The sequence below is a fragment of the Gymnogyps californianus genome, chromosome 2 (assembly GCF_018139145.2).
Source record: "Gymnogyps californianus isolate 813 chromosome 2, ASM1813914v2, whole genome shotgun sequence".
Lineage (NCBI taxonomy): Eukaryota > Metazoa > Chordata > Aves > Accipitriformes > Cathartidae > Gymnogyps > Gymnogyps californianus.
In genome coordinates, this window is record NC_059472.1 from 15254613 (window position 1) to 15268740 (window position 14128).

The 14128-nt window shown below is 43.5% G+C and overlaps 1 protein-coding gene across 1 annotated transcript in view; it reads left to right on the forward strand.

Annotated features, from left to right (window-relative positions):
* Window positions 1–13751, forward strand: part of EXT1 (exostosin glycosyltransferase 1) — a 182046-nt gene extending 168295 nt beyond the window's left edge. Inside the window, 7 exon segments of the mRNA XM_050890729.1 lie at window positions 422–554; window positions 1892–2010; window positions 2742–2837; window positions 5534–5623; window positions 9355–9515; window positions 10520–10691; window positions 13271–13751. Coding sequence (XP_050746686.1) covers window positions 422–554; window positions 1892–2010; window positions 2742–2837; window positions 5534–5623; window positions 9355–9515; window positions 10520–10691; window positions 13271–13456 — 957 coding nt within the window. The 3' untranslated portion in view covers window positions 13457–13751.
* The last annotated feature ends 377 nt before the right edge of the window (window positions 13752–14128 follow it).

The following is a 14128-nucleotide window of genomic DNA, read 5'->3' on the forward strand; positions in this document are numbered from 1 at the left end:
AATGCTCTCATTATCTCAAAATAATACCTAGCTTTGTAATGCCATCCTCAAATAATTATCTTCTGTGAGTTCTGGATAGTAAAACTGACAATGAACTAATCGGGCTTACAACTGCTAAGATACTCTAACAGACAAAATATTTGACTTGAAATAGAAAATGCAATGAATTGCAAGGTCCTCATGTCCAGAGAGACTAATGAGGTGCTCTGAAACCTATTGCACAAAGCCTGAGCTGCTGAAGTGGTGTCAAAGTGTGCAAGTTCTGTGTGATTTTAAGAGATATTAAGCAGGAACGTCTCATAATTTGTGTGCCTCAGGTTTTTGCAAAATGGGTGATGATTCCAGTCAGCTGGATTCCCTAAAGCTTCTCCCAGTGACTATTACAGTCTATTTAAAAATCATCACCTCTCTTGTTTTCCAGATTATTCAGGACAGAATATTTAAGCACATATCACGTAACAGCTTAATATGGAACAAACATCCTGGAGGGTTATTTGTACTGCCACAGTATTCCTCATATCTGGGAGATTTTCCGTACTACTATGCTAATCTCGGTGAGTGAATCCTTGCTATAATCTCATGATATTTGGAATTTCTAGTGGAAATTTGGAATTTGATCCTTGAGTAGCATGTGCCGAGTGACTTACCATTCATTTCTAGTTAATGATGCCTTTCGTTTATCCTGTCTCAATTTTCCCTGCCCACTGTAGACTGGAATGTCTCTGACTCATCAGCATGCATCATGTGCCTCTCACTTGCAAAGATTGTTTTAAAAAAAATCTATGTCCCTTCATATTTCTCAGTTGCCGGTAATTAATGCCCGAGTTGCTGACCCATTCATGGCCTGAGGGGACATAAGAGGAATAGCTTTTTGCTTTCTTTGTTTATTTGAGCTTGGCAAATTGGAAAAGTGGTAATTTACCCATGACACTTGTTATTGGTGTGCATAGTTGGTATGGATTTATTCTCCATACTATGCGTCTTCATATGGATCCCACTAGAAGGAATGAATAGGGCTTGGGTTTGTGGCTTTTTCCTAAAGCGGAGCTTAAATGATGAGTTCTGCAGAGGAATGTGCCTGCAGGCTGAAGTGATCCTGCTTACCAGACTGCTGCTACTTTTGGCTCAGCCTGTGCCATCCCACTTGTGTGGATCTGTACTGTTCACCTGCTAAAAATTCGCAGTTACCATGTTAAAAAGGGAGAAGGTTTCTGTGGGAATTTTGATGAAAAATGACTATGACCCCACACAGATGAATTCAGATGAGATTGAGAGCAGTAATGAAGGGTAGATGCCAGTAGGATCTGTTATTTCAGGCAGAAAAGGAAATCATAGCAAGACAAAAATATCAGAATGGAAGGCAAGGATGCAAGCAGAATTATCAGCTCAGGAGGTAATTGAAGATGCATGTGGATGGGAATCGACCGAGAAAGAGCAAAAATCTGACAGAGGCTGTAATGGAACTGAGGAAACTGAACAAGCTTCTGGAAGTTGTGGAGATAATCTGTAGAAAACATCAAGCATCCAGAGCCAGGCAGCAAAACAGAGCCCGTGTCAAGAAAGACATTTGATTGAACAAACTAGATGTCAATATTATCTGTGGGACAAACTGGATGAAAGAAAGAGATTGCAGGACATCTGTGGAAATAGTGAGTAAGAAAAGGCAGTAATTGTGTTCGAGTCAGGGATTTCAGAGGGTGTGGGAGTTAAAGGGAAGTGTGATCTCCTCTGAAGCATCTGGTATCCTGGTATCTGAGACGAAAGGAGATGGCCTAAAAAAACATAGCAAGGTTTGCATTAAATGCAGATTATTTTTCCATCTCCAGGGTCCTTTAATCTGTACTAACCCGGGCAATTTTGTCTTTACTGAACACATATCTCTTCACTTCAGGTCTGAAGCCTCTTTCCACATTCACTGCCGTTATCCACGCAGTAACTCCCCTGGTTTCCCAGTCTCAGCCTGTGCTGAAACTCCTGGTTGCTGTAGCCAAGTCCCAGTACTGTGCACAGGTAAGCAGCGCCGTTTGAGTGTCAGTCACAATGGAGACAAAACTACTATCCCAGGGGTGAAGAGCCTACCGACTTCAGATCGTCTCAGTCCTGTTTCAAACCTCTGTTTCAATTCTGATGGTTCTTTTCTCTGAAATTTCTACTGTCTGTGACCTGCATGCATGGGAAAAAAAATCTGAGTATAGTGGGAGTGGAATAGAGACAGTAATTAAACCCCTTTGTTTCATGAGGCAGGTAAAATAATGACTGCACTTTAAGGATCAGGATTGTGTGTGCTGCAAACTGCAAAAGGATGTCTGTGCCTCAAGAGCCCTTACGTGATCTTCCTTCCTCGCACTGCGGTTCTTGGTCTCAGCAGTGCCAGGATTGTGGCTTCTCTAAAAGAAACCCTGGGGAGTTTAGTAGGAGCACCCTCTTGCAGTGGAGTGTCACAAGTAGTTCAGCCTTTGATGAGAGCCAAAGTAAATCAGTGACATCCGTATGACCTGGCCAAGATAGAGACTTCCTGAGTTCCTGTCCAGCCTATATTGCCTGAGAGGACGTATATTGTAAATAGTCAGGATGGGTGAAATTACAGTAGGAAGTGTTATTTTTATACCTATTTGTGTCATTGTTGTTGATTTTGAAATTCCTAACTTGAATTTAACATTTCTGTCTGGAGATCTGAGTCCTTAGGGTTTGGACTGCATTGCCACACAGGTCTCTGATCATGGTCCAATATTGTCTTTCAGATTATTGTTTTATGGAATTGTGATAAACCCCTCCCAGCCAAACACCGCTGGCCTGCCACTTCTGTGCCTGTCATAGTCATTGAAGGAGAGAGCAAGGTAGGTGGAGAGAAGCATGGTAAAAGATTGCCTGTATTCTCCAGTGGGACCAGAATTTATTTTTCCAGCTGCTTGGGTGAAAGCTTTGTAGTTCCCAACGGTGTGACAGCTCCTTTCTGTTGGCCTTTTGTACCAGCTTGGTCACAGATTCGTGTTTCATGCATGGGGCCCGTGCTCTCAGAAATCATCAGCATGGCAATTAATGCCACGAATCTGAGATTGACAGGTGGGACCCACTTTTGAAATGTGGCCCCAAGAGTAGGTAGTGCTGACCCCATCTTTGGAGATTTCTGTCTCTGCAGGTGCATGAAAGTAGTGGTGCAGCTGGATTCATTGAGTCTGAGCAGTCAGATGCAAGACTTGGGGGTCAGCTGTGGACTCAAAAGCAGAGGAAGAGATGAGAATGAGTGGTGTTAACTCACCTTTGAAAAGTACCTTCTCTCATGGCCTTGTAGGGTACTGCTGCCAGTGATGGGATCCTACCGCCAAAAAAAAGGAAGGGACAAGGGACACTTGCGTGGGAACAAAACCACCGTGTCATCTCTTGCTGTGCAACACAGTTGTTTGTTTTGCACTTCCACAAAGTTGAAACAGACACCACCCAGATGAGAAAAGAGGGTTTTTTTAAAATCCACACTGAAGTGGATGATTCCTTTCCAAATGCAGACCTGAGAGAAGCAAGACTTCTTGCTTCTAGACTCTGACTGAGACAGATTTGGGCTGGTCCCCTCTGCAATCTCTGTCAGCTGGCTCTTGAGCTCTGCGTTTACAAAGGGAACTTCTGGTTGCTTTGGCTGTACAGTCCTATTTTGAATTTACAGTCCTGTCTTTGGTCTTTTCCCCCAGTCATCTTAACAAGGGGAAAGCAGGAGCCCTGCAAGGTTGGCAGCTAATTGCTCTTGCCTTAGCTAGCTGTGTAAACAGTATCAGGAGAGTTGCTGCAGGGCCGAGAAAGGCTGTAGTGATTTCTGAGCCTTTTGAATGTTGTGGGGTTTTTTTCTTTCTTTTTGGAAAACTTGCAGAGGTGAGATCGAGTAGAAAATCTCTGACCAGTTCTACAATGTTTGTAGTAATTGGCCCCAGGCACTGTTTAGATTACAAATGAGTCTCCTGAGTACACAAAGGTGTGTTTATAGTGGACAGTCTCTTCCCTCTAATATCCCAACACATGCCAAATGTCTTCTTGTGCGGAAAAGCTGTTTGTTTGGACAAAGCTTGCAGAGCCAGAGCAGTGCAATTCAAAGGTTGCACAAAGGAACTGCTTTTCATCTTCAGACTTAACTGAAGCGTACTGGCAAGCACAGTTACTCTGTGCAGGTGATCACAGAGGTCTGCCTTTACCTAACCTTCACTCTTCCCCATGAAATCAGGATATATTATCACACCTATTTTACAGAAGGGAGCTTTAGCTACAAAAACAAATAAATGGGTAGTCCCGACTGTTGTACTATTTGCCAATTTTACACAGTCTGTAAAAGAGCTGGGGTGAGAACGCGGGTCTCCTGCTGACCACTTGCTCTGCTTTGCCTTAGCGTAAGCAAAGCAAAACCATCAACCCCTGCCAGATCACCTCTTCCTCACAGCCACTGCCTCCCTGGACTGAGGCCATCGTAGCAATGAAGGGATGCTCTCCAAATAGACGCCGTGAACATCCTGATTATGGAGGCAGAGCTTTCTCTGAATTGAGGCATAGGTTCCACAGACTTGCTTTCAAACAGGTTGCAGGGGATGCAGAACTGACCATATCCATTATGAGGGACGTGTAAAACTTCTCCATGTCCCTGTTTCCATACAGTGATTTCCTCTTACTGGGCCTGATTTTTGTAGTGTTTTCTTGGCATAATAAATTGGAAAAGAAGTCTATTAACTAGCCAGGCTATTTTTTCTAGCAAATGAGGGAAACAAATAGTGTTGTGTCCTTGTTACTGTTCATCAGTTCTCAAAAGGTGCTAATTAGTCTGCTAAAGAAACCATATGGATTCTCATTTCTTGCTGTTATCTTTTTGATCCCGCTTTCCCATCTATTTCCTATTACTTTGAGAACTGTCCTGCCATAGCTTTTAAAAGCTTATTCTGCATATAGATTTGATATATATAGTTATGTCACTTAAGAATGTGACTTTTTAAAATGCTACAATACCAATATAATTCTTGATGCGGGTGAAGCTCAACTGATACACGTTCTTTAGCATATTCTCCTTTTCTGATGGAGAATGTTGCACCATTTGGCAGCAGCTCCCTGTGGATACAACAGCAATGCACAGAGATGGAGCTGTACCACTTTACAGGGGAACCGTCCTGGTAGCATAACGTCCTTCACACACAGCCTGGACTGCTTGGCTTCCCAGCTGCGTACCCTTATGAATGCTGCAAAGTCCTTCTCAGCGTTCATTATCTTTGATCTTCACACCCCGTAGGAGAGCAAAGGGACAGTCCTAGCTACCAGGGAAAATGTCCTCCCTGAAGAAGCTGTAGGTACATCTGATTCTCAATACGGACCATTGCAGTTTGTCACAAAAGGAAAGCAGCCTGCTCCAAAGAGGGAGTTCTGTTCAGAAATTATTCCTCAGGTAGAAGGTGTAGACTGACTGCCGGGGTGACAAAAAAGACCGTGAGGAATAAAATGGAGTATTTCCCTTGGAAATGAGTCCTTCAAGTGATTTTTTTCCTCCCCTTCCTGCCTTGGATACCCACAGGTTATGAGCAGTCGCTTTCTACCCTACGACAACATAGTGACGGATGCAGTGCTAAGCCTGGATGAGGACACTGTGCTTTCTACCACTGAGGTAAGGGTCTCTGTCGTCTTGGGAGTCTGCTTGGCTCCTCGGCTCAGCCTGAGCACAGCAGATAGGCTCTTCTCTTGGCTTTGCCAGTGAGCAAATGTTTCAAGATTTCCTGCTACGCTCCTCAGATTTAACATGTTGCACTTGTTTCAGCAACCCTGCCACTGCCTGCCATCAGAGGAGCTTTTTGCCCTGGTTAATTGGCTCATCATTAGCATATGGTTCTTCCGTTCTTTATTATTTTAGTAACATAGCTGCAGGCGGGTGTAGGCAGCCAAGAGCAGTCAGCTTTAATACTCTGTTCTCACTTTTCTGATTGGGGTAGCTTTTTTTCCCCCCACGTTATCAGTAGGGTGTAGGTGGGGAAGGAAGGAAGGGGTGTCAGCAGCAGGGGACTGCTGTCACTCCAAAAGACAGCGTTGCCACCCTAATGCAGGATTTCACTGAGGAATGTTCTCTCACCATTGTGTCGCCCCATAAAATTGGAGATCTTTGCTGGATTAGGTGTTGGAGTGTTTGTGCCAAGAGCAAGATAGTGCTAAGAAAAGAAAAATACTGTAGAAAACCGATTTTTACAACTGGGATGAGTATTGATTTCTGGAACCTCTTCCTGAGAACCACAGAGGAAACTGATGACAGTTTTTATAGAGTGCAATATTTGGGAAATACATTATTAATGATGGCCAGGGAATAGCTTGAAAAACTCTGTTTTCTTTTGTTTTCCCCCTTTTTTTCCCCATGTTCATGGCCATTCCCTTCTCCCCACTTCTCCTTTATAAAAATGCCTTTTTGTCAGTGATGAGGATCTTTCACTGATGCTACCACTGCTTATATGTCAGTGAAGAAATGCCTAACACTAGTCACCAGTCACTGCTATATACCCTGAGATGTCACTGAATTTGTTCTAAATGGATGAGATTGCAACCGCTTTTCTCGCCAGTACGGATTTGTTGTGCTGTGGTTAGACTGCTCCAGAAGGAGCCACAGTAGCCCTCTTCTGCTGCACAGATGGAAGAAGTAGTTGACGTTGAACCTATTTGGTACCAAGATTACACCTTGGTAGTTTCTGCTAGATGAGGAAGAATACAGCTGCTGCCAAAGCACTTGTGTGCAAAGCCCTGCACAGCCAAAAAAACCCAAAACCAATAAAAGGCATTTATCCTAGGGCTGGACTTCCTAAGCAGGTTGTTGCTCAGGATGAAGGGTCCTGTCTCAGCTGCCCTGGGGGCCATGGTAAGACCTCTCAGGGACTTCATTGCACTGAGGTGGTATTTACAGCAATCTAGCCTGTGGATTCCATGAGGATTTGGGGCTTTGTTTTGTTTTGACTGGTATTTAGTCATCATCCAAACTTTGGAGTCATTCAGGCTTCTGGAACACATATGAAATAAATAGTGTTTCTCATTGACTTGGCCGTGTTTTACCCTAAACATTCTGAAACACAAATATTTGTTGTGTGAGACAACATACACGTTTCTTTGTGGCTTCTACCCTCCTGTGAGCAGCTTGCAGCTGATATTGCATGTTTGCACTGTGGGTATTGGCTCTACGAGCCCCATGGCCTCTGTGCTGCAGAGAGAACCAGCTGGCCAGCTCTTGCTAGCACGCGCCTTGCAGCTTCGGTGTGTCTCTGCCAGGGTGCCAGGATCAACAGCTTTCTTTGGTGGCTGTCTGTGAAGAGCTGGGGCCTTTCTGTTGCTTCACTTCCCCCATCGTATGGCTTATGCAAAGAAACAGCATGTTGAAACACTGACATGAAACGCGTGGTGTGAAACTTCCCTTGAAACTGGCTGCTCATGGGTGGTCGTTGTGGCAAAGCTTCAGGGCCTAGAAAAGGCGATTTAGAAACGTAGTCAAACACGATCACATTCCTGTTGAGAGGAGCAGTCACCAGGCACATCCTCTGCTCTGTCTGGCTCTAGCATAGTAAAGGTTTTCCGTTCACAACAGAACGGCACATGATTGCTCTTGTGAGAGGAGCTGTTTCACATGCGCAGAGGGATGTTTGCATGGGCAGTAATTAGAAATCAGCACGGGTCAGAAGTGATCTGGGGGTTTAAGAGACTGGCAGCCTGGTTGGCTTTTGCTGCTGATCAGCTGAGTAGTAATGCTGCTGGAAGTTATATAGGAGGAGAACTGGGTTTTTTTTAATAAAGGGAGTTTTCTTTTAGGGTGGTTGCTTTAGTGCGTCTCCTTGGTACAAGGACAGATACTTGAAAGCACAAGTGAGGGCACTGAGTGCAGCTGCTTTATTCTTTATTTAAGTTTGAGATTCTCAGACTTCTCTAAAGAAAACAGATGTCACGTTTTATGGGAAAGGCCTTTACAGGGAAAAAAACCCTTTAGTTCTTTCATGTGGTATTGATTTGGATGAGATCAGAACTATCACAACGGTAACTGGTTTGTGCACATTGTCTTTCTAGTTGGCCTCAGATTCCTTGAAACAACTTGAAAGAAAATAACCAGTCCCTAACTTTGTGTTCCAATACATGTGCGACTCTTCTGTTTCATAAAAACACTTGTAAATGCGAGAAGTCTGACAATAATCACACAAAATGTGACTGTTCTCAGAGCAGCTATTCTTTATCTAACCTCTACACCCTTGACTTTGGCTGGGTTCTTGGAAGGTTTTTCAAGCCTTTTTGAGCAAAGTTTTAGGTCCCTCTGGTACTGGAGGGAACTTGGTGTGCAGCACAGAAACAAAGCCCTCGTTTTCTTGGGTTTGACCAGGACAATTAGAATTGTCTTTAATTCTTTTTAAAATTTCGGTCTAGCATGAGATCCAAAATCTAAGTGGAAGTGGAGGGACTGCCAACCGACTTTACAGTGATAAAAATCTTTCCATATGTATTTTTACCAAACTCCTTTCAAATCTAGTGCTGACAAGCCTTCTGCAAACTACCCCAATCATCCCTTTCCTAGTGTCACCAGGATTTGTTTGGTGGGATCCTGGGGTAGCAGTGTCCGGTCACCTTTTCAATTCTCAGAGATTTGAGTTGTTAAAATAGTTACAGCAAGACAATAAAATAAAAAAAACCATTATTGACAGCATTTGACATCTTCTTGTGGCTCATGCACTATCAAGCATTTTTCTTAAAATATAGGCTCCTAAAGCCATTTAACTACATGGGAATCTTATCTTCCTCTTTATTAAGCTATGTGTTTAACCCTCTTGGTCATATAGGCAGTCTTAAAAGTATGACCTGCATTGTCCTCAAAGGCTCAGAATGGATGGAAAATATAAAAGAACTCCACATTGATTGCCTGTTTTAATCTCAGTGAGCCACCCTTATAATTTAAGCTGTTTGACTCCTGATTTTCCAAGCTTTGTGTTAACAGTACCGAAATGGTAGGTGAGATGCACAAAGATGTGCAAAAGGTTCAGTTTACCACATAGCTATTACCACACTATATTGCATCTAAGTATAAATACACGCACCTACACCCATTCTTTCTGTAACTTGAAAAGGTTTGATATGTAAAGGGCAAGCTTGAAAATGTTAATGTAATGCTGTGATGCTCTAGACTCTCTTTAACAGGAACCATTAAAATGTGCATAATTATAGGGCAAAATGTCAAGCAGTCAGTTTAATTTACTGATGAATACATAGAATTAATGTTTTGCAACAGTTTGAAGATTTTGAATTACGAATTAGTGGCAAGGTAATATTTTGTTTTGTTGACATTTCTTGAAACAATTTTGGTATTCATTTGGCCTGTGCCTTTGTCCGCAGGTGGATTTTGCCTTTACAGTTTGGCAGAGTTTTCCAGAGAGGATTGTAGGGTACCCTGCTCGCAGTCACTTCTGGGACAACACTAAGGAGAGGTGGGGGTATACCTCCAAATGGACTAATGACTATTCCATGGTATTGACAGGAGCTGCTATTTACCACAAGTAAGAACCCAAAGCATCTGCTGTCCCCCTTCTGTATGAAACAAAATAGTAAGGGGGGGGTGGGAGGGGGGATGAAGAATATTCTTCCGGGGAGGGGAAAAACGGGAAAGATAATAAATAGGTCTACTTTTTATGGGGTAATAATTTAAGTTCTTGGTTTAGCTTTGGGGATCTGGTAATCATTATTGTGCTTGTTGGGTCTCTTTGAAGTCACTTGTATTTTGAGGCAGTCGGACTGCTCTTTTTAACATCAGGAATTACACACTTCAAAGAGTTCCCGAATTCATTAAGCTGCTCGGCTGAATGGCCTGTAGCACAGCAGAAAGGAGGTTACTTCCAGACCAGCTCTGGGTATGTGTTGGCTGACAGTTGCAGACTGCAAAGTCTTGTGGCTACTCTAGAAATGTAGTACAGTGGACATGTCACAGATCAGCATATTGCAGCATGTTGGAGAAAACCCCTGTTGTTAGGACTTCAGCAGGCCAAAGACCTCTCTAGGTTTTAGGAGGAAGTCAACAAATTCTGGAGTGCCTAATCCACATCCCCACAAAGGAGAAGACAGGCCATAGGGGATGATATAGGCCCAAAGGAGAATAATTTCAACAATAAGGACAGTAGTAGGCCAGTTCAATAGAATTCTCTCCAACTGAGCAGTTTTGAAAGAAGAGGTGGAGGATTAATTCATCAGTGTTGTCTATCACATCATAGCAATGTGGTGCTGTCTTTCCTACTCCTCCATTATCTTGATACTTAGCTCTGCATTATTTCTTTCAACTCAGTTACAAAAAAGGCATATGTTTTGTTCCTCCGTTAGCACTATTTACTGTCTTGATGAAATACTGATTTGTTCTCCCTTCTTGTTGGAGGATGAGACCAAAGAAAGGAAGTGGTGTATCCAGAGTTGAGTAAAAAACTTGTGTCTCAACTGAGATAGAAATTTCCTGGAGTTTATAGTCCCTGAAAGCCCCCTGACTTGTATTAATAACACTGCTGTTGGTTTCCAGATATTATCACTACCTGTACACTCATTACCTGCCTGCCAGCCTAAAGAGTATGGTGGACCAACTGGCCAATTGTGAGGACATTCTAATGAATTTTTTGGTGTCAGCCGTGACAAAATTGCCTCCAATCAAAGTAACACAGAAAAAACAGTATAAGGAGACCATGATGGGACAGGTATGTATCCACAGCATGTTTTAGCAGTTGGGATGTACTGGTAATATAATGGTTTGACTTCTAGGTTGGGCTTACAGTGATACAATTCTGTCTATTTTTTTGCAGTTTTTAGTTTAGCAGAACTGTAAATAGACTTTAGATATGCTTATTATAATGAAGGAAAATCCAAAAGGAGAAATGGCAAACATCTACTGTAGATGACAGCATCTCTTCATAGTTTTCTCACACAGTGTTATTCATGGTGATCCCAAACTCATGGAACTGATGATTGTGGTGACTGAATTTCAGTTAAACTCTAGTTTTCTAATTAAATATTCTAGACCTAAGACCTAGTCATGGAATGCTAGAAGCCGAAGTAAATTCTAGAAAGATTTTCTATTTTTAGTTATTATTAATGAACACAATGTACCAGGCCGTCCCTGTGCTATTTTAAAGTCTATAGTATGATTCAAGCACTGACACTGGGCTGTCACAACAGAGGTAATTTGTGATATTCAAGCGTTTTTTCCCACGAGGAACATTTTGTCCCACAGTGACACCATCACTCACTAGCAGCCATGAAATGCTTGCTTTAGAGCCTCTTCCAGCTACTGGATATGCACTCTGTCATTGCAGAAATGGATATACCTTCTAGTAACAGGGATACATGGTGACCTGGGGGCACTTTTCCTCCTGCCCTGTGTGAGCGAGTGATGGGAGGAATAGCAAGTCCTGCAAGACCTGCAAGTCCTAAACAACCTCCCATCTGTGCTGCCACGGTGTCTGTAATCTGCACTACAAACAGTACCAGGATTACTAGGGGGCAGGTGAAAGAAGGGGCCCTCTATTTTCCCCTCCCATTTTCTTTTATTAGCATTACTTGGATCTTTGACTGCGGAGCGGCCATGCCAGTTTGTAGACTCCCTTATCTGTATGCCACTGTGCTTTCATCTGAGGTACAGGTAGTAATTCAGCAATTCTGACTCATCTGGGTACCCAGGCGACCTTCTATGAACAAGAAGGTGCCATCCAGAAAGTATGTATTGCTTCCAGTTTGAGCTTCACCTCTCCACAGGGCCGTGCTTTGGCTGTTTGGCAAAGTCTGAACATTCATTTTTCTTCTTATAGCATGGATGACTTGAGTCAGCCATGAACTATAACTCTCTCCTAAAGACAAGTTGTTCCTGCAGCTTTGGGAAATGTAATGGACCATGTTCATAATTCCTTGAAAGACAAATAAAAAATTAACATAACCTCAATGTTGTGACAGAGATTAATAGTCGTATGGAAATTCACCGTTAATGGCCAGAATGTCTGCTGTAATCCTCTAGCAACAAGCTTTTGCTTGCTCTTTAATGGCTCAATATAATCAAGAGTCTGTAATCAATGCACATTATAACCTACCACTTGAGCTAAACTGGACAGGCCTTGGGCAAAGATCAAGTCTGATACCACATTCATTTGGCAAGTCCCTGACTTTATCAGTTTCTTCATGTTTTAATTAACGTACTTTGAGTTTATGAATTTGTATTTGTTTTTAAAGTGTAGTGGAAACATAAGTGCTATGGAGAGATGCATGAGAAATGGCACAAAAAAACTTAGGTTCTCAGCATTCATACTTTATCTTAAATAATAGTTTTATTATGTTTATACATGTAGTTTAGGTACAGATAGAGAATAATAACTGCTTCAAAGCTGTTAGGGCCTTATTTTTCCAGAGGTGCTGAGTTTCAATGGACTTTCATAGGAATTACAGCTGCCCTGAACTTTGGAAAATCAGGCCACAGTATTTTGCATGTATGCATGCAAAGACCGTGGTCTTTTCCTCGGGTCAGAGTTTAACGTGATGTAACGTGGAACTTCAGTTAATTTTCTCCATCTGTAAGATGGTACTGTCTTATGCACTAGCCTTGGCCGATGGGATTCCTGGAAGCACCCTGCTTGTCCCTGCAGGACATCTACACACATGAATAATGCCAAGCACGTAAGGACTTCTGCTGAGCTCAGTTACAAGCTGGTTGAAATTACTTGTGTAGAAATTTCTGCAGATCTGGACTGCAAAAGTGTGGTTTTGACCTGAGAAACCGTAATAATTGCAGCATGTTTTCCTCCTACGGCTGAAGGCCGTGGGCAGCAGCTGGCCTGTGCTTGGATGCGCATCTCTAGTGGAAAGCAGTGGCCTTCTTGCCTTTCCTGGTGTTTTTTAAGGACTTGTTCTATCTCTGAAATAGCTTGAGGGTTTGAAAAAAAAAAGAGTGAGGGATGGGGTGAAGTAGTGTGCTGGCAGGATTTGGGAGGCCTGCTCGCAGGTGTCATGCTCCAGGTCAGGCTGGCTCATGGTCGAACTCAGGTCACCACAGTGCACCGCCCTCAGTGCTGTTTTGAAAGTCAGGGGTAGCCGGTTCGCCATCGCTGGCTCCTGCTGCAGGCAGGGTGTCCTTCCCCTGGTTTGAAACCCCTCGCTGAGCAGATTTTAGCTACCTCAGAGACACGCACTCTCAAGCCCCAGCATGGCGTTAGCCCAACCACAGCGCCCACCCTTTCCCGCCATTTTGTTGTGTCGCGGCCGACGTCTGATCTCTGCTCTCCTCTCCACACAGACGTCCCGGGCCTCGCGCTGGGCCGATCCCGACCACTTCGCCCAGCGGCAGAGCTGCATGAACACTTTCGCCAGCTGGTTTGGCTATATGCCGCTGATCCACTCTCAGATGAGGCTCGACCCTGTCCTCTTTAAAGACCAGGTCTCCATCCTGAGGAAGAAGTACCGAGACATTGAACGACTCTGAGGAGCGCTGCTGAGGGGTCGAGCCGCCCCCTGCCCCGCGCGGCTGCCGGCGTGTGGAGCCAGACTGTGCCGCTGACAGCAAGTGCCCGACCCCGGCAAGCGGTGTCCCGGCACCGGGGGTGTGCTGCTCCAGACTGTGTCAAACCGCCCGTCAGGCTTCTGTCGCTCAAGACGAGGTCGTGTACAGTTTCATTATGGAACATTAAATAATTATTTTTGAAATGATTGCTATGCAGGTTTAAACTTTTTTAATGATCAAAAAAAAAAACCTATTAAAAACAGAGTTCTTTCTTTAATCAAAATTGTGTTGGTTGTGAATATTTCAAAGCTGCCATTTCTTTCTTTCATGCATTTGATTGTCAATGCAATTTTCATTCATTTTCCCCTGCAAAGTTAAACGCTTGAATCTCACGGGGAGAAAATGCAGCAGGTTCAGAAACAAAGTGAGCACAAGCAGGACAGAACCGAAGTATTAACGTTTCTCATTTACTGCTGACTTTTTAATTTTTTTTCCTGTTTTCCCCAAGCCGGTAGCAGCCACTATGGCAAAACTCCTTTGGACGGATGGAAAACTGGAGAAGCGCCAACGAGCCAGATGAGAGTGTAGATCTTTCTGGTTGGGGACCCCATTTTTAAAGGCAGTCAGCCTCGCCTTGAAGGGAGAGAGGAGCAT